The sequence below is a fragment of the Rhinoderma darwinii genome, chromosome 6 (genome assembly GCF_050947455.1).
Source record: "Rhinoderma darwinii isolate aRhiDar2 chromosome 6, aRhiDar2.hap1, whole genome shotgun sequence".
Lineage (NCBI taxonomy): Eukaryota > Metazoa > Chordata > Amphibia > Anura > Rhinodermatidae > Rhinoderma > Rhinoderma darwinii.
Genome location: NC_134692.1, coordinates 95,912,889 through 95,935,174, shown reverse-complemented (window position 1 = coordinate 95,935,174; position 22,286 = coordinate 95,912,889). Strand labels below are relative to the sequence as shown.

The following is a 22,286-nucleotide window of genomic DNA, read 5'->3' as shown; positions in this document are numbered from 1 at the left end:
CTAATTGATGGGGGATGCATGTATATAATGCCTGGATATCACAAGTTATCCATACAAAATTATTCTGCCATTTAATATTCTGTACAGACGATAGCACGTGTTTGGTATCCTGGAGAAACCCATAGCAACGTGTAACCAAGGATTGCAGTAATGTATCTACCCACTCGCTAAGTTTCTCATTCAGGGAACCGATGCCTGCCACAATAGGTCTCATAGGGGGGGGGGGGAGCGACCCTTGTGGATCTTGGGCAGGGAATGAAAGATCGGAATTACCGGTTTCTCAACAAAGATATAATCACATTCCCTCTGATCCATGACTCCCAAGTTTAGAGCCTCCTGTAACAAAATGCACAGGCGTTCACAAAAAAATCAGTCGGATTGATGCTAGATCTATCATACGTTTTGCCATCCGACAATAATTCCTAATTTAGCCTAATGTAAAGCGCAATGTCCAGGATCACAATAGCCCCTTGTCTGCTAATCTAATGGTTATTTCTACATTATTCTTCAAAGAAAAAATGGCTTTATGTTTCCACTTGGATGAATTATCAACAGATTTATTATCTACCGTAGTATGTAACTCAATCAGATCTCTTCGGACCAATTCCTGGAACTTATCCAAAATAGGAGGTTTAAAGAGGCTCTGTCACCAGATTTTGCAGCCCCTATCTGCTATTGCAGCAGATAGGCGCTGCAATGTAGATTACAGTAACGTTTTTATTTTTTAAAAAACGAGCATTTTTGGCCAAGTTATGACCATTTTCGTATTTATGTAAATGAGGCTTGCAAAAGTACAACTGGGCGTGTTTAAAAGTAAAAGTACAACTGGGCGTGTATTATGTGCGTACATCGGGGCGTGTTTACTACTTTTACTAGCTGGGCGTTGTGTATAGAAGTATCATCCACTTCTCTTCACAACGCCCAGCTTCTGGCAGTGCAGACACAGCGTGTTCTCGAGAGATCACGCTGTGACGTCACTCACAGGTCCTGCATCGTGTCAGACGAGCGAGGACACATCGGCACCAGAGGCTACAGATGATTCTGCAGCAGCATCGGCGTTTGCAGGTAAGTCGATGTAGCTACTTACCTACAAATGCTGATGCTGCTGCAGAATCATCTGTAGCCTCTGGTGCCGATGTGTCCTCGCTCGTCCGACACGATGCAGGACCTGTGAGTGACGTCACAGATCTGCACTGCCAGAAGCTGGGCGTTCTGAAGAGAAGTGGATGATACTTCTCATCAGAACGCCCAGCTAGTAAAAGTAGTAAACACGCCCCGATGTACTCACATAATACACGCCCACTTGGACTTTTACTTTTCAACACGCCCAGTTGTACTTTTGCAAGCCTCATTTGCATAAATACGAAAATGGTCATAACTTGGCCAAAAATGCTCGTTTTTTAAAAATAAAAACGTTACTGTAATCTACATTGCAGCGCCTATCTGCTGCAATAGCAGATAGGGGCTGCAAAATCTGGTGACAGAGCCTCTTTAAGATGAATTGGATAAAAGGAGGGATTATGGACCGAAAAATCTGTGGCCTTGGACACCGTTTCACACTCAGGCAGAGCCGACTCTTCCTGCAAAACTTTACTACATATGTGATCTTGAAAAAAAAAAATGGCGTATCATTAGTAAGAGACGGCTTCTGGGTCGTATGCATATAGTCCTTGGAATCATCCATGTTATCAGTACATGAGTCATGATCCAAGAAGTGTCTTTTACAGTAAGTAACCTAATGAATCGGTTGACATCCAGGATAGTATTGTATAGATTAAAGTGATTAGTTGGAGCAAACGAAAGTCCTTTGGACAAAATAGATATTTCATCCATATTCAAGATCAGTGAAGACAAATGAATGACATTATTTGCTCTTCGCTCCCGTGCGATTCCTCTGCGGATATCATCGTTCTCCCCGCCCTATGTAGTCGTGTTTTGATTTTTGTCCTTTCTTTGACTTGTAGTAAGAGGGGGGGGGGTTTCTGGGAATTCGTAGACCTAGAGGAGTCGTCAGATTGAGACTTTGAGCTTTCTGCTTCTGTGGAGCTGAAATTAACAGACTTTTTCACGTTATCTATTGATTGCATTGTTTGCGTGTTTGTTTTTTGAGGATAGATTTAGGGGTATATTTCTCCCAATGGCCCCATTCGTATACTGCATCCGTATTCTAATCGAAAAGTTTCTAATTCTGAAATACTAGATTTTAATTGACTATCCAACTCCTCAAATGGCTTGTATCCAGTATATGTTTGTAATTGATCCTGTACATTCTTAACCCCTTAAGGACGCAGCCTAGTTTGGGCCTTAAGCCTCAGGGCCCAATTTTCAAATATGACATATTTCACTGTATGTGGTAATAACTTTGGAATGCTTAAACCTATCCAAGCTATTCTGAGATGTTCTCGTGAGACATTGGGCTTTATGTTAGTGGTAAAATTTGGTCGATATATTCATTGTTTATTTGTGAAAAATAGCAAAATTTAGAGAATTTTTTTTTTTTTTAAATCGCATTTTATAAATGCATCTGCTTGTAAGACAGAGGGTTTTTACCACCCAATATAGTTACCATTTCACATATCCCATATATCTACTATATGTTGGCATCATTTTTTGAACATTCTCTTTTTTTTTTTCTAGGATGTTACAAGGCTTAGAACATAAGCATCAATTTCTCATGTTTTGAATAAAATTTCAAAAGCCTCTTTTTTTAGGTACCAGTTCAGATCTGCAGTGGCTTTGAGGGGCCTATATATTCTAAACCCTATCAAACACCCCATTTTAGAAACTAGACCCCTCAAAGTATTCAAAACAGCATTTATAAAGTTTATTAACCCTTTAGGTGTTTCACAGGAATTTAAAGAAAAGTAGAGGTGAAATGTACATATTTCATTTTTTTGTCAGAAAATCCTTTCTATTCCATTTTTTTCTGTAAAACAGAAGGTTTTACTAGAGAAACGCAACTCAGTATTTATTTCCTAGATTCTTCAGTTTTGAGAAATATCCCACATGTGGCCCTAGTGCGGTAATGGACTGAGGCACAGGCCTCAGAAGCAAAGGATCCTAGTGGATTTTGAGGCCTTCTTTTTATTAGGCACCATGTCCAATTTAAAGAGGTCTTGTGCCAAAACAGTGGAAACCCCCCAAAAGTGACCCTATTTGGCAAACTACACCCCTCAAGGAACTTATCGAGGGGTATAGTGGGCATTTAGATCCCACTGGTTTTTTGCTGCGTTTTCTGGAATTAGGGTGTGCAATTGAAAATCACATTTTTCCGATAAAAGTTAAGAATTTTTAATTTTGACAAGGAATAAAGGAGAAAAAGCAGCCCAACATTTGTAAAGCAATTTCTCCCGATTACGGCAATACCCCATATGTGGTCATAAATTGCTGGTTGGACAAACGTCAGAGCTCAGGAGCGCTATTTGGCATGTAGATTTTGCTGGATTGGTTTCTGGGCGCGATGTCACATTTGCAGAGCTTCTGAGGTACCAGTACAGGGGAAACCCCTTAAAAGTGACCCCATTTTGGAAACTAGAGCCCTTGAGGAATTCATTGTAGTTTTCTTGGGGTGCATGCAGCTTTTTGATCAGTTTTTATTCTATTTTTAGGAGGCGTGGTGACTAAAAAACATCAATTCTACTATTGTTTTTTATTCTAGTTTTTTTACAGCGTTCACCGTGCACTATAAATGACATATTCACTTTATTTTGCGGGTCAATACGATTACGGCGATACCAGATGTTTATAGTTTTTTATGTCTTATGGCGTTTGCACAATAAAATACTTTTTATAAAAAATCATTTACTTTTTGTGTTGCCTTATTCTAAGAGCCATAACTTTTTATATGTTTCCATCAAGAAAGCCGTGTCAGGACTTGTTTTTTTGCGTAACGAACTTTAGTTTCGATCGGTACCATTTTTAGGTACGTGCGACTTTTTGGGCTCTTTTTATTCAATTTTTTGGGAGGTGAAGTGACCAAAAAATTGTGATTGTGGTACGGTTTATTATTATTTTCTTTGACGGCGTTCACCGTGCGGGATAAATAACAAAATACTTTTGTAGTTCAGGCCGTTACGGACGGGGCGATACCAATTATGTATAGTTTAATTGTTTGTTTGTTTATTTTTATTAATAATAAAGGGCTGATAAGGGAAAAGGGGGGATTTTTACTTTTGTTCCTTTTAAAACATTTATTTTCTTAGCTTTACACAACTTTTTATACACTTTTTTACTTTGTCCCACTAGGGGACTTGAGAGCAGGAGGCCATGATCGCTATTCTAATACGTGCAGTGTATTAGAGCTGACTGCAAGCATAGTGGGTACGGACTTTGTTTGGACCCACTAGACTTCAGTTTATGGCATAGCCGGATGCCATTATTAGGCGTCCGGTTGCAATAGCAACCATCGCTGCCTGCTATCATGTAGTGGGCCGTCGATGGTGGTTTAACCCCTAAGAAGCCGCGATTGCTATTGATTGCGGCTTCTAAGGGGTTAATCAGCGGGGACACAGCGATCGGTCCTTGCTATAGGAGCTGTACGAGACAGCAGCTGTCACAGCTCTTGCATGTGTCGGGAGGACGGCCGAAATGGCCGTTCCTCCCGTGACGTACTATTCCATCATGGTTACCATGACTGAATAGTACGTCACTGAGCACGAACGGATTAACGTCATGTTTGACTTTTTTCAATGCTTCATCTTCAAAAGATAGGATCAAACCCAAAAGGTCTAGAGGATTTTGATAAAATATTATTCCATTTTTGCACAAAATCTTGAGAGTATACTGTGGTGGGTATCTTTTTCATTCGTAACCCTCTAGGTATCATTTCCTTTTGAACATTTTTTTTTTTTTGCTGTTGCTATTAACCAATATTATTGTATATATTGATCTATTTTATGTTGTTTCACTGTATGCCACGTCCTGATAATGACAGTTGATAATGAGACATAAATAGTGTGACCTCAGCTAATTTCCTTATTAACTTCCTATATCACCTCATTTTATATTGATGACTTCCTTCAGGATATCAATACGATATTTGTTATGATTGGGCTGATTAGATGAGACTTATAGATCCCATGGAATCCTACGTAGGGTTAACACTGCCCATAATATGCACACTACAACGCCCATAGCAAAAGGCACAAGCTTTCATATGTGGCACATGGTTACCTGATCTTTACACATGACCGTGTAGTACACCAGGGCAAGGTTTTTTTTTTTTGTTTTTTTTTTTTTTTTTAAATCACTGTAGTATATTAACTGAAATACTAAATTGTCATTTATTTTATATCAAACTATGAGGAAGTGTACCATTGCCTTGTTGCTACCTCAAATCCGTTAACAAGCTAGTTGCTCATGTCAATTATTATGGCTTTGTTCTTATTTGGTATTTGCCGCATAGCGGATTAGATAGCAATAGATGTATACACAATGTACACATATTATATATATTATAACTACTTGATGAGCTTATACATCCTAATATCTCACAGTACAAGCTCCTTTATCCAATGTCTGTCCTGTTTGTTCTAGAGTCTGCTTGGCAGAAGTGTACCAGGACAAAGGGCTTTGTGAAGAATTTCTGAACAGGAAAGAACATTATGAGGATCCTAAGGTATGTGCAACTATTACCTTAATGGAATTTATCCTGGTTTCCATGTTCAAAAATATAATGTTTTAAAGTGTAGCTTAACGTTTGACAAACTTCTGACATGTCATAGTGACATGTCAGAGGTTTTGATTGGTGGGGGTCCGAGCACTGAGACCCCCACCAATCGCTCAAATGAAGCGGCAGAAGCGCTCGTGTGAGCGCTCAGCCGCTTCGTTTCTGTTCGGCTTTTTCCGTCAAGCCGATGTATCGGAGTATGGGCTCATAGACTTTCTATTGAGCCCGTACTCTGACACATTGATTTCCGGAAAAAGCCGAACAGAGAAGCTTCTACGGCTTCGTTTGAGCGATTTGTGGGGGTCTCAGTGCTCAGACCAATTAAAACTCCTGACCTGTCACTAAGACATGTCAGAAGTTTGTCACACGTTTAGTTACCCTTTTAAGCGTGATTTCATTCAATTATTCTAATTATTTGGGATGACCCCCAGAATATCTCATGTCTGGGAACTTCATTTAAAAATAAGGCATTCCACGCAGTGGTTTGGGAACTCCTGCTTCCTGATTAATCTTTGCATATTTGGCCATTTAGATCCTTACCTGTTCTTTATATGGTGTAAGCCAAACCGAGCTCCAGTGCCTTGAATTGAAGCAGTAGTTACTAAATATAAACTCCCAATCAAAACCTCTGCAAAACGCACGGTGGGTTATGGTCGCTCTACTGATTGATAAGTATGTATTGCCATATGGGGCATTACCTATAGTGATATGTTTTTTCATTATATCCTTATTTTTACATCTAATACCTTGATGGAAATTTGGTTATTATATGTTCTGGTAATAATACCAATGAATTGCTAGCATATGCATGTATGTGGTTCACTTTCTTTCTTATACATGCTTGATCTGATCAGATAACCACTTTTTTGGGTGTTAAATTCCTTTTGGGCTGATTCCTCCTGTTTTTTGTTTTTTTTGTGTTTTTATAATTGATATGTTTTTGTCTTGAATGAGTCTTGCACTATTTTTTTAATTTATTTATTTATTTTTGCTTTTTCGCATACTAAATATAATCCTGAGCAATTCTGCAAACAGTGGGCACACAATGCACGAACTAGCTCAATTCCTCTTGAAGTAGTGATCATAAAGTTGTCTTTCTTTCACAAAGGTTTGTGCCGCTGAGTTTAAAGAATATGTTGAGAGACTGAAGTTAAAGTTCAGCTCCGCTCTGGGTGACCCAATGAATGAAATTCCGGACACTGTAGATGAGCTGTTTAACAGGTAACCTCTTGTGTGTATGAAGTGCAGATTGTATAGTTTTTATATACCAGTTCCATGAATCTGTACAAGTTACTATGATCCACACTCCTCCTCCTCGGTGTAACTACATTGTCATGCACTTGAGCGGAGTACAGCATTTGTCTTTTAGCGGTTATGGTCCCTTTTCACCATCATGCACAGCCACGCATTGTCCTTTATAGAAAACACAGGCATATTATTTCAATATTCATCCACGGAGTTTCCTCAGATGTTAATGAGAGCACTTCCATTGTATTATAGGGTTCAGATAGTGTTAACACCTGTAACTTATAGCCTTATTAGAGCTTAGGAACAACAATTGAGTTGCTCTATTATTAATTATATTTATACTCTTCTACTTTTCATAAATACTCCTAAAATGTAAACAGGTTTTGTTTTTTTACAATGCAGTACAATTGGAGGTTATAAATAAGGTTCATTTGACTTCCTTTAGTTTACATAGCACCCGTCTACTCTACAGTGATGTACTCGGATTGTAATCATTCACCAGCAGTTGCACCATTTTCTTATGGGTCTCGTTTTTAAGGTTTCACTGTACGGTGAAAATGATATGTTACCTTTATTCTGCGGGACAATACGATCACGGTGATACCAAATTTATGTACTTTTTCTTATGTTTTAGTATCTTTATAAAAATGAAAATCGTTTTTTTCAAACTTTTACATCGCCATATTGTGACCGCCGTAGCTTTTTGTGTCTTTTTGTACAGGGGTAGATGTCGTTATTGTTGATAGTATTTTAACCCCTTCCCCCTGCTTGCATTCTGGGCCCTAATGTCCAAGCCATTTTTTACATTTTTACATTGTCAAATTCAAAGAGCTGTAACTTTTTTATTTTTGCGTCGGCATAGCTTTATAAGGTCTTGTTTTTTGCGGGACGACTTGTAGTTTTTATTGGTACCATTTGAGAGTAGATGCGACTTTTTGATCACTTTTTATCACATTTTTTTAAAGTCAGGATTAACAGAAAACAGCAATTTTTCCATTGTTTTTTATTTTATTTTTTACGGCGTTCACAGTGCGGGTTAAATAATGTAACAGCTTTATAGTCGGGGTCGTTACGGACGCGGCAATACCAAATATGTGTAACTTTTTTGCTTTATTGTAGTTTTTTTTAATAGTAAAGCATTTTGTAAGGGGAAAAGCTGGGTTTTTCATTTTTTTTTTTTCACTTTTTTTTTCAATTAACTTTATTAAACTTTTTTTACTTTTTTACTAGTCCCACTAGGGGACTTCCCTATCCTCCGATCGCTATTGTAATACACTGCAATACTTTTGTATTGCAGTGTATTACTGCCTGTCCGTTTAAAACGGACAGGCATCTGCTAGGTCATGCCTGCGGCATGATCTAGCAGGCATTCGCTCCAGGCAGACCTGGGGGTCTTTATTAGACCCCCGGCTGCCATAGAAGACACAGACACTCGGCGATTTTATCGCCGGGTGTCAGTGAGATGAGAGGGAGCTCCCTCCCTCTCTCCAAAACCATTCAGATGCGGTGCTCGCTATTGTGCACCGCATCTGAAGGGTTAAACGGGTGAGATCGATACTAATATCGATCTCACCCGGCAGAGCAGGGACGCCCCCAGCCCTCAGCTGCCTCTGGCAGCTGAGAGCAGGGAGATTTCACGGCTCCCTGCTCTGTTTACTTTATTCTACAGCAGCGACGTAGTTTGGCGGCGCTCTAGAATAAAGCCCACTAATGACCGCCGTAAAAAGACGTATCGGCGGTCATTAAGGGGTTAAGGAATGTCTGGCATTTCGATCACTTTCTATTCATTTTTTTTGGGGGGTTGAAGTGGAAAAGAAACTGCTATTCGTCATTTTGATCTTTTTACCCCGCTACGGCATTTACCGTATTGGATAAATATTTTTATATTTTGGATGTTTTTTGACTTGGGGATACCTAATGTGTTTGTTTATTTTTGTTTATTTTATGTGATCTGGTGAAAGGGGGGGGTGATTTGAATTTTGTTTTTAGCACTTGAGTTTAAAAAGGAAATTTTAAATTACAACATTCGAGGAATCAAACTCCTGTCCGCAAGAACATATGAAATGTAGATAACATATAAAAGTTACACAAATTTGTATAAAACATTGTGATACATGTATCACATTAGTAAAGAGAGAATTATCAAATAAAGATATATCCCATTAAAGGTCCCTTGTGAACTCTTATCTCCCCCCTCCTCCCCCATGTCACTATCTATATGTACTAAGAAAAACATTACGACAAAGAAATAGGTGTTCGGCCATGTAACCGTTCTTAGGAGTACCATCCTGAATAGAAGTACGTTCTGTCAACGATCGGGTATTAAAGAGGCTCTGTCACCACATTATAAGTGGCCTATATTGTACACAATGTGATCGGCACTGTAATGTAGATTACAGCAGTGTGTTTTATTTAGAAAAACTATCATTTTTGACGGAGGTATCATTTTTACTATATGGCCAAGTGGGCGTTGTGGAGAGAAGTGTATGACGCTGACAAATCCGTGATCAATCGGCGTCATACACTTCTCCGCATTCATTTACACTGCAGATAGAGATATAGCTATATCGCTATGTGCAGCCACATAAACACACTATAACGTTACTGCAGTGTCATGACAATGAATATACATTACCTCCAGCCAGGATGAGATGTGTATTCAGAATCTTGACAAATGAATGGGGAGAAGTGTATGACGCTGATTGGTCAGCGTCATACACTCCTCTGTACAACGCCCACTTGGTCTAAAGTAAAACACGCCCAGTTGTCCATTGAGAAACTCATTAGCATAAAGCTAATATTTTCTAAATAAAAAAACACTGCTGTAATATACAGGGTGGGCCATTTATATGGATACACCTAAATAAAATGGGAATGGTTGGTGATAACTTCCTGTTTGTGGCACATTAGTATATGGGAGGGGGGAAACTTTTCAAGCTGGGTGTTGACCATGGCGGCCATTTTGAAGTTGGCCATTTTGTATCCAACTTTAGTTTTTTCAATGGGAAGAGGGTCATGTGACACACCAAACTTATCGAGAATTTCACAAGAAAAACAATGGTGTGCTTCGTTTTAACGTTACTTTATTCTTTCATGAGTTATTTACAAGTTTCTGACCACTTATAAAATGTGTTCAAAGTGCTGCCCATTGTGTTGGATTGTCAATGCAACCCTCTTCTCCCACTCTTCACACACTGATGGCAACACCGCAGAAGAAATGCTAGCACAGGCTTCCAGTATCCGTAGTTTCAGTTGCTGCACATCTCGTATCTTCACACCATAGACAATTTCCTTCAGATGACCCCAAAGATAAAAGTCTAAGGGGGTCAGATCGGGAGGCATTTCTTCTGCGGTGTTGCTATCAGTGTGTGAAGAGTGGGAGAAGAGGTGCAAAGTCTGCTATAAGAGGGCGATAAGGGATGACACAATATATCAATGTGACACGTGTCCCGAATAACCAGAGCTCTGTATGAAAGAGTGTTTTAAAATTGATCATACATCCCTTGGTTTATAATTTACCCCAATTTTACTTACCCTGATGCACTCCGCACAGCTTATCCCCCCTCGTCTTTCCCCTCTGAGCCCTGCTGTGTGCCCAGGCAGCTGATAACACCCACATGTAGGGTTTATGGGGTGTAGGTCTCCGGTCAAAATGCTCACTACACCTCTAGATGAATGCCTTAAGGGTGTAGTTTTTAAAACGGGGTCACTTCTTGCGGGTTTCAACTGTACTGGTACCTCAGGGGCTTCTGCATACATGACTTCGCACTAGAAAATCCCCAGTAGGCCAAATGGTGGTCCTTTCCTTCTGAGCCCTCCAATGGGCCAAACCGCAGCTTATCACAACAAATGGGGTATTGCGGCACTCAGAACAAATTGCGCAACAGAATGGGGTATTTTATTTCTTGTGAAAATAAGAAATTTTCAGCCAAAACTGCATATTATTTGAAAAAAATAATTTTGTTTTCATTCCCAGCCCAATTCAAATAAGTTCTGTGAAAAAACTATGGGGTCAAAATGGTCATCACACCCATAAATGAATTCCTTGAGGGGTGTAGTTTCCAAAATGGGGTCACTTCTGGTGGGTTGCGACATGGCACCCGAAAACCAAACCAGCAAAATCTATACTCCAAAGAACACACAGCGCTCCTTCCCTTCTGAGCCCTCCCATGGACCCAAACGGCAGTTTATTGCCACAAATGGGGTATTGCTGCACTCAGGAGAAATTGGGCAACAAAATGGAGTATTTTGTTCCCTGTGAAAATAAGAAATTTTGATAAAAAATTACATCTTATTGGAAAAAATGTCATTTTTTTAATGTCACAGCCCAATTGAAATAGGTGCTGTGAAAAAACTGTGTGGTCAAAATGCTAACAACAACCATAAATTAATTCCTTGAGGGGTGTAGTTTCCAAAATGGGGTCACTATTGGGGGATTCCTACTGTTTTGGCACCTCAACACCTCTTCAAACCTGGCATTCTGCGTAAAATATATTCTAATAAAAAAGAGGACTCAAAATGCACTAGGTGCTTCTTTGCTTCTAGGGCTTGTGTTTTAATCCACGAGCGCAGTAGGGCCACATGTGGGACATTTCTAAAAACTGCAGAATCTGGACAATACATATTTAGTAGTATTTCTCTGGTAAAACCTTCTGTGTTACAGAAAAAAAAATGAATAAAATTGAAATTCAGCAAGAAAAATGAAATTTGCAAATTTCACCTCCACTTTGCTTTAATTCCTGTGAAATGCCTGAACGGTTAAAAAACTTTCTAAATGCTGTTTTGAATACTTTGAGGGGTCTAGTTTTTAAAATGGGGTGTTTTATCAGGGTTTCTAATACATAGGCCCCACAAAGCTACTTCAGAACTCAAGAGGTACCTTAAAAAAAGAATGTTCAAAAAACGATGCCAATCTAAAGTAGAGACATGGGAAATGTGAACTAGTAACTATTTTGGGTGGTATAACAGTCTGTTTTACAAGCAGATGCATTTAAATTCTGAAAAATGCAATTTTTTCAAAATGTTCTCTAAATTTTGCAATTTTTCACCAATAAACACTGAATATATCGACCAAATTTTACCACGAACATGAAGCCCAATGTGTCACGAGAAAACAATCTCCGAATCGCTTGGGTAGGTTTAAAGAGGCTCTGTCACCAGATTTTGCAACCCCTATCTGCTATTGCAATGTAGATTACAGTAACGTTTTTATTTTTAAAAAACAAGCATTTTTGGCCAAGTTATGACCATTTTTGTATTTATGCAAATGAGGCTTGCAAAAGTACAACTGGGCGTGTTGAAAAGTAAAAGTACAACTGGGCGTGTATTATGTGCGTACATCGGGGCGTTTTTACTTCTTTTACTAGCTGGGCGTTCTAACGAGAAGTATCATCCACTTCAAAAAACAATTCCAACGTAAAGTAGACGTATGGAATATTTGAAATAGTAACTATTTTGTGTAGTATTATCTGTTTTACAAGCAGGTACATTTCAAAATGTAAAAAAAAATCATAATTTTTGCAAAAATGTCTCTAAATATTGGTGTTTTTCACAAATAAGCAATGAATTTATCGACCAAATTTTTCCACCAGCATAAAGTACAATATGAGCTCGGTTCTGAAGGTGTGGTAATCGTTGTGGACGTAGGAGTTTGTAATATTCATTGGAAAACCCATCTGGGCCAGGGGATTTAGAAAGTTTAACAGATTTTATAGCACAGATCATTTAGTAATCGGAGAATCCAAGGATGTTCTTTGATCATTTGTTAATTCGGGAGGATTTGCATTTCTTAGTAATTAAATATTTTCGTTAAAATCATCTGGTGTGGCTCCATATAAGTCCTCAAAGTAGGGCTGGGCAATTATCCCCTAAATCATAATCTTAATTTAATTGAAAATGTAACCTCAATTACGATTAATGAACTATTATTTAGACCACACCCTTTTTTGCATGCTATGCCATTGAATTCATATTTATTCCCTGAGCCTGCTGTATACCACTGTATGTAATATACACCCGGACACTTCCCCCACACAGTATTGTGCCCCCATAGTGCTCCCCACACAGTATAATGCCCCCATAGTTGACCTCTACACAGTATAATGCCCCCATAGTTGCCCTCCACACTGTATAATGCCCCCATAGTTGCTCTCCACACTGTATAATGCCCCCCATAGTTGCTCTCCACACTGTATAATGCCCCCCATAGTTGCCCTCCACACTGTATAATGCCCCCATAGTTGCCCTCCACACTGTATAATGCCCCCATAGTTGCCCTCCACACCGTATAATGCCCCATAGTTGCCCTCCACAGTATAATGCCCACATAGCTTGCCCCACACAGTATAATGCCCCCAATAGCCACCGACCCCCCCCCACACAGTATAATGCCCCCCATAACTCCCCTCCACACAGTATAATGCCCTATAACTGTCCCCCACAGTATAATGCCCCCATAACTAACTTCTACGCAGTATAATGCCTTATAGCTGCACCACACAGTATAAAGTCCGCCATTTCTGCCCCCATAGCTTCCACCACCTGTGCCTGATAAAAATAATAATATACATACTCCCCCTAACCCGTTCCAACGATGAGTGGAGGAGGTCATTCTGCTCCTCTGGTCTGTGCAGCTTGGCGCAGGCAGGCGAAATGACGTCACTGCCTCTCGTCCGGCAATACATAGAGACCTTTGGATTTGAGTGTGTTGAATGCGCTCTATGATACGCACCAAACCTAATTGCTCTCCTTTTTAATTCCTTATTATTTCAATTCGACGATAGAAGCAACAACAACAGGTAAGTATTACTGGACGTGGTGGACAATCGAGTTCAAGCTTAGGATTGTCGAGTGGGAGTGGTGGACAATCGAGTTGGAGCATAGGGTTTTCGGGTGGGAGTGGTGGATATTCGAGTTGAAGTATAGAATTTTCAAGTGGGAGTGGTCGAGTGGTAAATAAGAGCAAGAGGGAGGAAAGCCAGAGGTGGTGAAGAGAGGGAAAGCCCGAAAAGGTTAATAAACGCCCAAAGAGGCATAACCACCTTAAGTGGCGTAACTTGTCTAAGGAGCGAAACAACCTTAAAGGGAATGTGTCGCTAGAAATTAATTTTTATTTTTTTCAGTTAAACAATTATTATTTAAGTGATTACACATTGTTTTAATTTTTTTTATTTTTTCACAAGTCATGAAATATTATAAATTAGATTCTAATTTATAACATTTCCATGTGCTGGACACTAGAGGGAGCAGTTACCAAAATTGCAGCATGGTCAATGTGGTAAAGCAACCTCATTGCTTTATGCTGCAAATTTGGGGTAGACACACCCGCTCTAGTGTCCTCACACAATCCCCCCTCCCTTATTCTGGCTAGTGCCAGGAGAAGGAGGGGTTTGAATCTTCAAACCACCTACACTGTGTGCCGCCATTTTCTGAGCGAATGCACAGTGTAGGAGGATTAGATACTCTACTAATCAGACAGTATAACACGAACATACACGAACATAATACACACATCACATACACAAACATAACTTACCTGCTCCTGCTGCCGCCTCCGCTCCTATTCCTTGCGTCTTCACTTCCTTGAACATATGGCCGGAAGTCGTCATCTGACTGTCCGGCAGCGGCTTCCGGTCTACATGAAAATGGCGCCGGCTTTCGCTCTGCTGACTAGCTTCGTTTTGGTATGTGTGGGAGTGGTGCATGTGCCGTTCCCACACAGATGGCGTACGCTGCAGTGAATAGAAGGGCTCCCGTTCGCATTCTCTATGGGGATGTATGTGCCGTATTCCATCTCTGTATGTGTTGTTAATCGACACATACATAGATGAAAAAAAAATGGCAGCCCCCATAGAGAAGTAAAAGTAAGAAACAAAAAGTAGAACATAAATAAAATGTATTTTAATATCATACTAAAAGCAATATTCTAAAAAAAAAAAATACATTCATGACACCTTCCCTTTAAAAGGTGTAATTGTTTTCAAGAGTATAATTGCCTTAACCCCTTAATGACCAGCCTATTTTAGACCTTAATGACCAAGCCATTTTTTACGTTTTTCCATCGTCGCATTCCAAGAGCTATAACCTTTTTATTTTTGCGTCGAGATAGCTGTATAAGGTCTTGTTTTTTGCGGGACAAGTTGTACTTTTTAATAGCACCATTTTCGGGGACATATTATTTATTGATTAACTTTTATTAACTTTTTTTTGGGGGGGAATAGAAAAAAACCTGAAATTTTGCCACTCTTTTTCGCGTCTTAAATCAACGGCGTTTACCGTGTGATATAAATAACACAATAACTTTATTCAGCGGGTTGTTACGATTGCAACGATACCAAATTTGTATAGTTTTTGTATGTTTTACTACTTTTACACAGTAAAAACGCTTTTTTTTCAAAATGACTTGTTTTTGTGTCTCCATATTTGAAGAGCCGTAACGTTTTTATTTTTTCGCCGATGCGGTCGTATGAGGGCTTTTTTTTTGCGGGAAGACTGGTAGTTTTTATTGGTACCATTTTGGAGTAGATGTGACTTTTTGATCACTTTTTATCACATTTTTTTTAAGTCAGGATTCACAGAAAACAGCAATTTTTCCATAGTTTTTTTATTACATTTTTTACGGCGTTCACCGTGCGGGTTAAATAATGTAAAAGATTTATAGTCGGGGTCGTTACGGACGCGGCGATAACAAATATGTGTAACTTTTTAACTTTATTTTGTTTTTTTTAATAGTAAAGCATTATGTATGGGGAAAAGCTGGGTTTTTCATTTTTTTTTCACATTTTTTTTTTTAATTAACTTTTTATTAAACTTTTTTTTACTTTTTTACTAGTCCCACTAGGGGACTATAATATGCGATTCTCCGATCGCTATTATAATACACTGCAATACTTTTGTATTGCAGTGTATTACTGCCTGTCCGTTTAAAACGGACAGGCATCTGCTTGGTCATGCCTCCGGCATGATCTAGCAGGCATTCGCTCCAGGCAGACCTGGGGGCCTTTATTAGGCCCCTGGCTGCCATTAGAGACACAGACACTCGGCGATGTTATCGCCGGGTGTTGGTGGGATGAGAGGGAGCTCCCTCCCTCTCTCCAAAACCACTCAGATGCGGTGCACGCTATTGCGCACCGCATCTGAAGGGTTAAACAGGTGAGATCGATACTAATATCGATCTCACCCGGCAGAGCAGGGACGCTCCCACCCCTCAGCTGCCTCTAGCAGCTGAGAGCAGGGAGATTTGACGCTCCCTGCTCTGTTTACTTTATCCTGATGCAGTGCCGTGAAAAGGCATATGCATCAGAGTAAAGCCCGTTAGTGGCCGCCGTTAAAAGGCGTATTGGCGGTCACTAACGGGTTAAAGGGTGTAATTTCACTATGAAAATGCCGCCAAAAAGAACAAATTTTCAGAAGACGACATAATCCCTAAAAGACAACGGAAAACAAGCTCAAAGAATAAGAAGAGCAACTGAGTGCAGAGGAACGCCAGGAACAACGAGAAACCAATTCCGAAAACAAGGCGTTAAAGCAAAACCAATACTTACCATCATTCCTTTTGCTAGCAAACCCGTGTAACAGGTTTTCTATACTAGTAGTAATATGATGGAAACCACCAACGTGTGGCATTGAAGTTAGAAGGCAATAAAGTTAGTTAGCAATATTGGGACGTGGTCAGATATTGAATATTTCTGTTAATTTAACTGAATGTAACAGTGAAGAGATGAGCCAGTAATCAATCCCAGAATGTGTGTTCTGTACGTGGAAAAAAAAGTCTGACAAATCCTTATCTGTAGGATGAAAATGACGCCAGGTATCAACGACCTCTAAGTAATCGACCAGAAATTGGATTGGATTCTGCGCATGTGACAAAGTTTATAGCTGTTTGCCTTAACGGTCTAGGACTAGGTCATGCATACAATTCAAATCTCCACCTAAAAGAGCAGAGCAGTCCCAACTGGACAAAGCAGTGAGCAATCTACAAAGGAAAAACATACTAGTCCTTCCCAATGAATTAGAATATCATCAAAAAGTTAATTTAGTAATTCAATTAAAAAAGTGAAACTCCTATATTCTATAGATTCATTACACACAGAGTGATCTATTTCCAGAATTCTTTTCTTTTAATGTTGATGATTATGGCTAATAGTTCATGAAAACCCTAAATTTAGTTTCTCAGAAAATTTGAATATTAAATAAGCCCAATTTCAAAAATGATTTTTATTACCAAATTGTTGGCCTACTGAAAAGTATGTACAGTATATGCACCCAATACTTGGTCGGGCTCCTTTTGCATGAATTACTGCATCAATGCGGCGTGGCATGGAGGTGATCAGCCTGTGGCACTGCTGAGGTGTTATGGAAGCCCAGGTTTCTTTGATAACTGCCTTCAGCTCATCTGCATTGTTGGGTCTGGTGTCTCTCATCTTCCTCCTGACAATAGCCCATAGATTCTCTCTGGGGTTTAGGCCAGGCGAGTTTGCTGGCCAATCGAGCACAGTGATACTGTGGTTATTAAACCAGGTATTGTTACTTTTGGCAGTGTGGGCAGGTGCCAAGTCCTGCTGGAAAATGAAATCAGCATCTCCATAAAGCTTGTCAGCAGAAGGAAGCATGAAGTGCTATAAAATTTCCGCGTTGACTCTGGACTTGATATAACAGTGGACCAACACCAGCAGATTACCTGGCTACCAAAACCACTGGCTGTGGAAATTTCACACTGGACGACAAGCAACTTCTATTAACCCTTTAGTGACCAGCCCATTTTAGGCCCTAATGACCAAGCTATTTTATTCATTTTTCTATAGAAGCATTCAGAGCTATAACTTTTTTATTTTTTCGTCTACATAGCTGTATGAGGACTTGTTTTTTGCGGGATTAGTTGTACTTTTTAATAGCACCATTTTAGGGTACATATAATTTTTTTATTAACTTTTTTTGGGGGGATTATAAAAAAAAACTGAAATTCCACCATTGTTCTATGCGTTTTTAAATTGACGTCGTTCACTTTGCGGCGTAAATAACATGTTACCTTTATTCTATGGGTTGGTACGATTACGGCGATACCACATATGTAGAGGTTTTTTATGTTTTACGACTTTTGCACAATAAAAACACTTTTGAACTAAAATTATTTGTTTTTGCATCGTTGCTTTCCAAGAGCTGTAACTTTTTTATTTTTCCATCAATGTAGTGATTTTTTGGGCTTTTTTTCTGTGGGACGAGACGTAGTTTTGATTGGTACTGTTTTGGGGTGTATGGAATTTATTGATTCATTTTTATTATTACTTTTTTGGGGGGCAATGGAAAAAAATTGCAATTTCGCCATTGTTTTTTGCGTTTTTTTTTTACGGTGTTCACATTGCGGTTTAAATTACATATTAACTTTATTAACTGAGTCATTACGGTCGCGGCGATACCATATATGTGTACTTTTATTTATTTTTTACACTTTTACTAAATAAAACCACTTTTTATGGAAAAAAAATGGTTTTATTTACTTTTTTACTGTAATTTTTACTATTAATCTTTATTTCACATTTATGACTTATTTCATTAGTCCCACTAGGGGACTTTACTTTGCGATCTTCAGATCACTGCTATAATGCTTTGGTATACTTCGTATACCAGAGCATTATTGCCTGTCAGTGTAAATCTGACAGGCAATCTATTAGGGCGTGCCTCCGGCATATGTCCAGGGCAGACCTGGGGGCTTTTATCAAGCCCCCGGCTGCCATGACACCCCATCGGAGACCCGCGATTGCATTTGCCGGCCGCCGATGGGTGACAGAGGGAGCTCACTCCCTCTGTAAACAAGTTAAGTGCCGCGGTCGCTATGGACGGCGGCATTTAACAGGTTAAAATGCCGCGATCGAAGTAAACTTCGATTGCGGGTGTTGGAGCAGGAGCCCAGCTGTCATCAGACAGCAGAGCCCCGGCTCCTGCCTGCACGGGACACCCGTGCAGTACTTCGACTAGGCTCACGTGAAAAGGCGTCAGCCTAGCCTAAGGCCCCTTAGTGACCAACGTGAAAAGGCGTATTGGTGGTCACTAAGGGGTTAAGTGCCTCTCCACTCTTCCTCCCGACTATGGGACCTTGATTTCCAAATGAAATGCAAAATTTACTTTCATCTGAAATCAGGACTTTGGAACACGGACCAACAGACCAGTCCTTTTTCTCCTTAGCCCAGGTAAGACGCTTCTGACGTTGTCTCAAGTAATGCGACAGATGTAGCCCATGTCCTAGATACGTCTGTGTGTGGTGTCTTGAAGCACTGACTCCAGCCTCAGTCCACTCCTTGTGAGCCTCCCCCAGATTCTTGAATGGCCTTTTCTTGACAATCCTTTCAAGGCTGCGGTTTTGCCTGTTGCTTGTGTGCCTTTTTCCACCACACCTTTTCCTTCCTCTCAACTTTCCATTAATATGCTTGGATACAGCACTCTGTGAACAGCAGCTTCTTCAGCAATGTCCTTTTGTTGTGTAGCCTACTGAACCAGACTGTTGGACCATTTAACCCCTTCCCGCCCAATCACGTACATTTACGTGATTAAAGCTGGTGGCTTACCGCCTTTTCACGTAAATGTACGTCATGGAGATGAAGCTGGCTCAGGAGCTGAGCCAGCGACATCACCGCCGGGTGACAGCTGTATGTTACAGCTGTCACCCTGAGGTATCGGCCAGGACCGGAACTAGCATCCGATCCGGCCGATTAACCCCTCACATGCTGCGTTCAATAGAGATCGCAGCATGTGAGGAGTTTATAGCCACCGGCACCCCAGCAACGTGGTCGCTGGGTTGCCGGTGGCTGCAAAGGCGATCGGAGGGCTAATACTTAACTCCCGATGAGCCTGTAACGGAATCCTCCTATGCCCCGTCGGCGGCGGGGCCCAGGAGGCTTCCGGTACCATCGGCAAGATGGCGCCGGCTCAGCTTCCGTCTCAGAAGCTGAGCCGGCGTCATCAGCAGTGGGTGTCCGCCGTATGTTACAGCGGACACCCCGATCTATTGCCAGGAACCAGAGCTATCTCCGATTCCTGGCATTAACCCCTTCGATGCAGCGATCCATTGTGATCGCTGCATCCTAGAGGTTTGTAGCAAATCGGCAGCCTTGCCACGCGATGGCAAGGCTGGCGACTGCTACCATGGCAACAGGAGCCCTAACAATGGACTCCTGTCTGCCATTACGTAAGCTGATTAGGCCCCGCCCAGAGGTGGAGCCAGATCGGCTTGCTGTCAGTGAACAACTGACAGTTCCAATACATTGCACTACATAGGTAGTGCAATGTATTAGAACATCAAACAAACCGTTGGACATTCAAGTCCCCTAGTGGGACTAAAGAAAAGTGTAAAAAAGTAAAAATAAAAGTTGTAAAACATACAATAAAAGTTTCAAGTAATAACACAAAACACAATCGCCCTTTTTCCCTTATCAAGTCATTTATTATTGAAAAAAATTATAAAGCCATACATATTTGGTATCGCAGCGACCGTAACGACCTAAACTATAAAAATATTATGTTATTTATCCAGCGCAGTGAACGCCGTAAAAAAAAACCTCAAAAACACTGCCATAATTACTGTTTTTTTGGTCACCGTCTTCCAAAAATGTAAATAAAAAGTGATCAAAAAGTCGCATGTACCCAAAAATGGTACCTAAAAAATCTATGCCTCGTCTCGCAAAAAACAAACCCTCACACCGCTCCATCGACGAAAAAATGTAAAAGTTATGGCTCTCACAACATCGCGGCAGAAGACATACATTCTCTTTCTAAAAGTAATTTTATTGTGCAAAAAGTTATAAAAAAGTTCTATAAATTTGGTATCGCCGGAATCGTACTGACCCGCAGAATAAAGGTAACATGTAGTTTATAACATACGGTGAACGCTGTATATAAAAAAACAAGCTATGGCAGAATTGCTGTTTTTTTGTCACCTTGCCTCCCAAAAAAAGGATAACAAGTGATCAAAAAGTTGCATGTACCCCAATATGGTACCAATAAAAGCTACAGCTCTTCCCGTAAAAAAACAGCCCTCATACCACTACGTCTATGAAAAAATAAAATAAGTTAAGGCTCCAATAATTCAGGAAAGAAAAATATGCAGTTGTGCCCGAGGGGAACATTTCTTCTGTTTCAAAAGGCGATGTATGAAGGCACTAAAATTAGGGAACCAGGAAAGGGAGGGCCCAAACATATCCGCTGGAAGCGAGGGCGCCCATATTATACCAGGACAACACTTTCCCGGCAAAATTCCCCAAACTTCAAAGGTGCGGAGTGTGGACCAAAAGGGGCATAAGGAAGGACGCCAGTTATCAGTGCGACACCGGCCTGTGCAGAAAGGATTGTGTCAAAGCGTAACACACACCTATGGATCATTTTATTATATTTTTTACCTTATTATTATACCACCTGACTATGCCCCGATGTACTCTGCCGAGCTCACATATGCCCCACATTATAAACGGAAACAACAGTGATACTCCAAACAAAACTATTACCAAGCAAATTCCACGCTCCAAAAGCCAAATGGCGCTCCCACCGATCTGAGCCCTACAGCATGCCCAAACAGCTGTTTATGTCCACATATATGGCATCGCCATACCCGGGAGAACCCTTTTAACAATTTTTGAGGTGTGTCTCCCCAGTGGCACAAGCTGGGCACGACATATTTGACAATGAATTGGCATATCTAGGGCAAAATTTTAATTTGTACCTTCGGCAGCGCAATCCTTTATGGAAAAGACACGTGGGGTGAAAATGCTCACTACACCCCTTAATAAATGCCTTGAGGGGTGTAGTTTCCAAAATGGGGTCACTTCTCAGGGGTTTCTTTTATTTCACATCTGAGCCTCTGCAATTGTGAACCAATACTTTATATGTCGCCAAATTAGGCCTCAATTTTACATGGTACTTTTTCACTCCTGAGCCCTGTCGAATGTCCAGGCAAAAGATTAGGGCCACACGTAGGGTGCTTCTAAAACCGGGAAACACCGCATAAAAATTGAGAGCTGTCTTGTTAGGGTGGCACAAGCCGGGGACAACATATTGGCGTATCTAAGGAAAAATTCCCAATTTCACACTCCCACATCGTGTGCACACGAATTTCTGCAAAACACCTGTGGGGTTAACATGCTCACTACACCCCCTAGGTGAATACCTTGAGGGTGTTGTTTCCAAAATGGGGTCACTTCTGGGGGGGGGGACTGTTTTGGTTCAACAGGGACTTTGCAAATGCAACATAGCGACCAGAAACCAAATGCAGCAAAATCTGTACACCAAAAGCAAATGGTGCTCCTTCCCTTCTGAGCCCTGCCGTGTGTCTAAACAGCAGTCTATGACCACACGTGGGGTATTGCCGTACTCCAGAGAAGTTGCT

At 40.5% G+C, this 22,286-nt stretch overlaps 1 protein-coding gene across 3 annotated transcripts in view; it reads left to right on the top strand.

The window, feature by feature from the left end:
• GTF3C1 (general transcription factor IIIC subunit 1) overlaps positions 1–22,286 on the top strand; it is a 237,562-nt gene that overhangs the window by 166,496 nt on the left and 48,780 nt on the right. For all 3 annotated transcript variants that reach the window (XM_075830059.1, XM_075830058.1, XM_075830060.1), the window contains exons 26-27: positions 5,536–5,617; positions 6,777–6,889. In XM_075830059.1, coding sequence (XP_075686174.1) covers positions 5,536–5,617; positions 6,777–6,889 — 195 coding nt within the window. The remainder of the gene's footprint in view (positions 1–5,535; positions 5,618–6,776; positions 6,890–22,286) is intronic.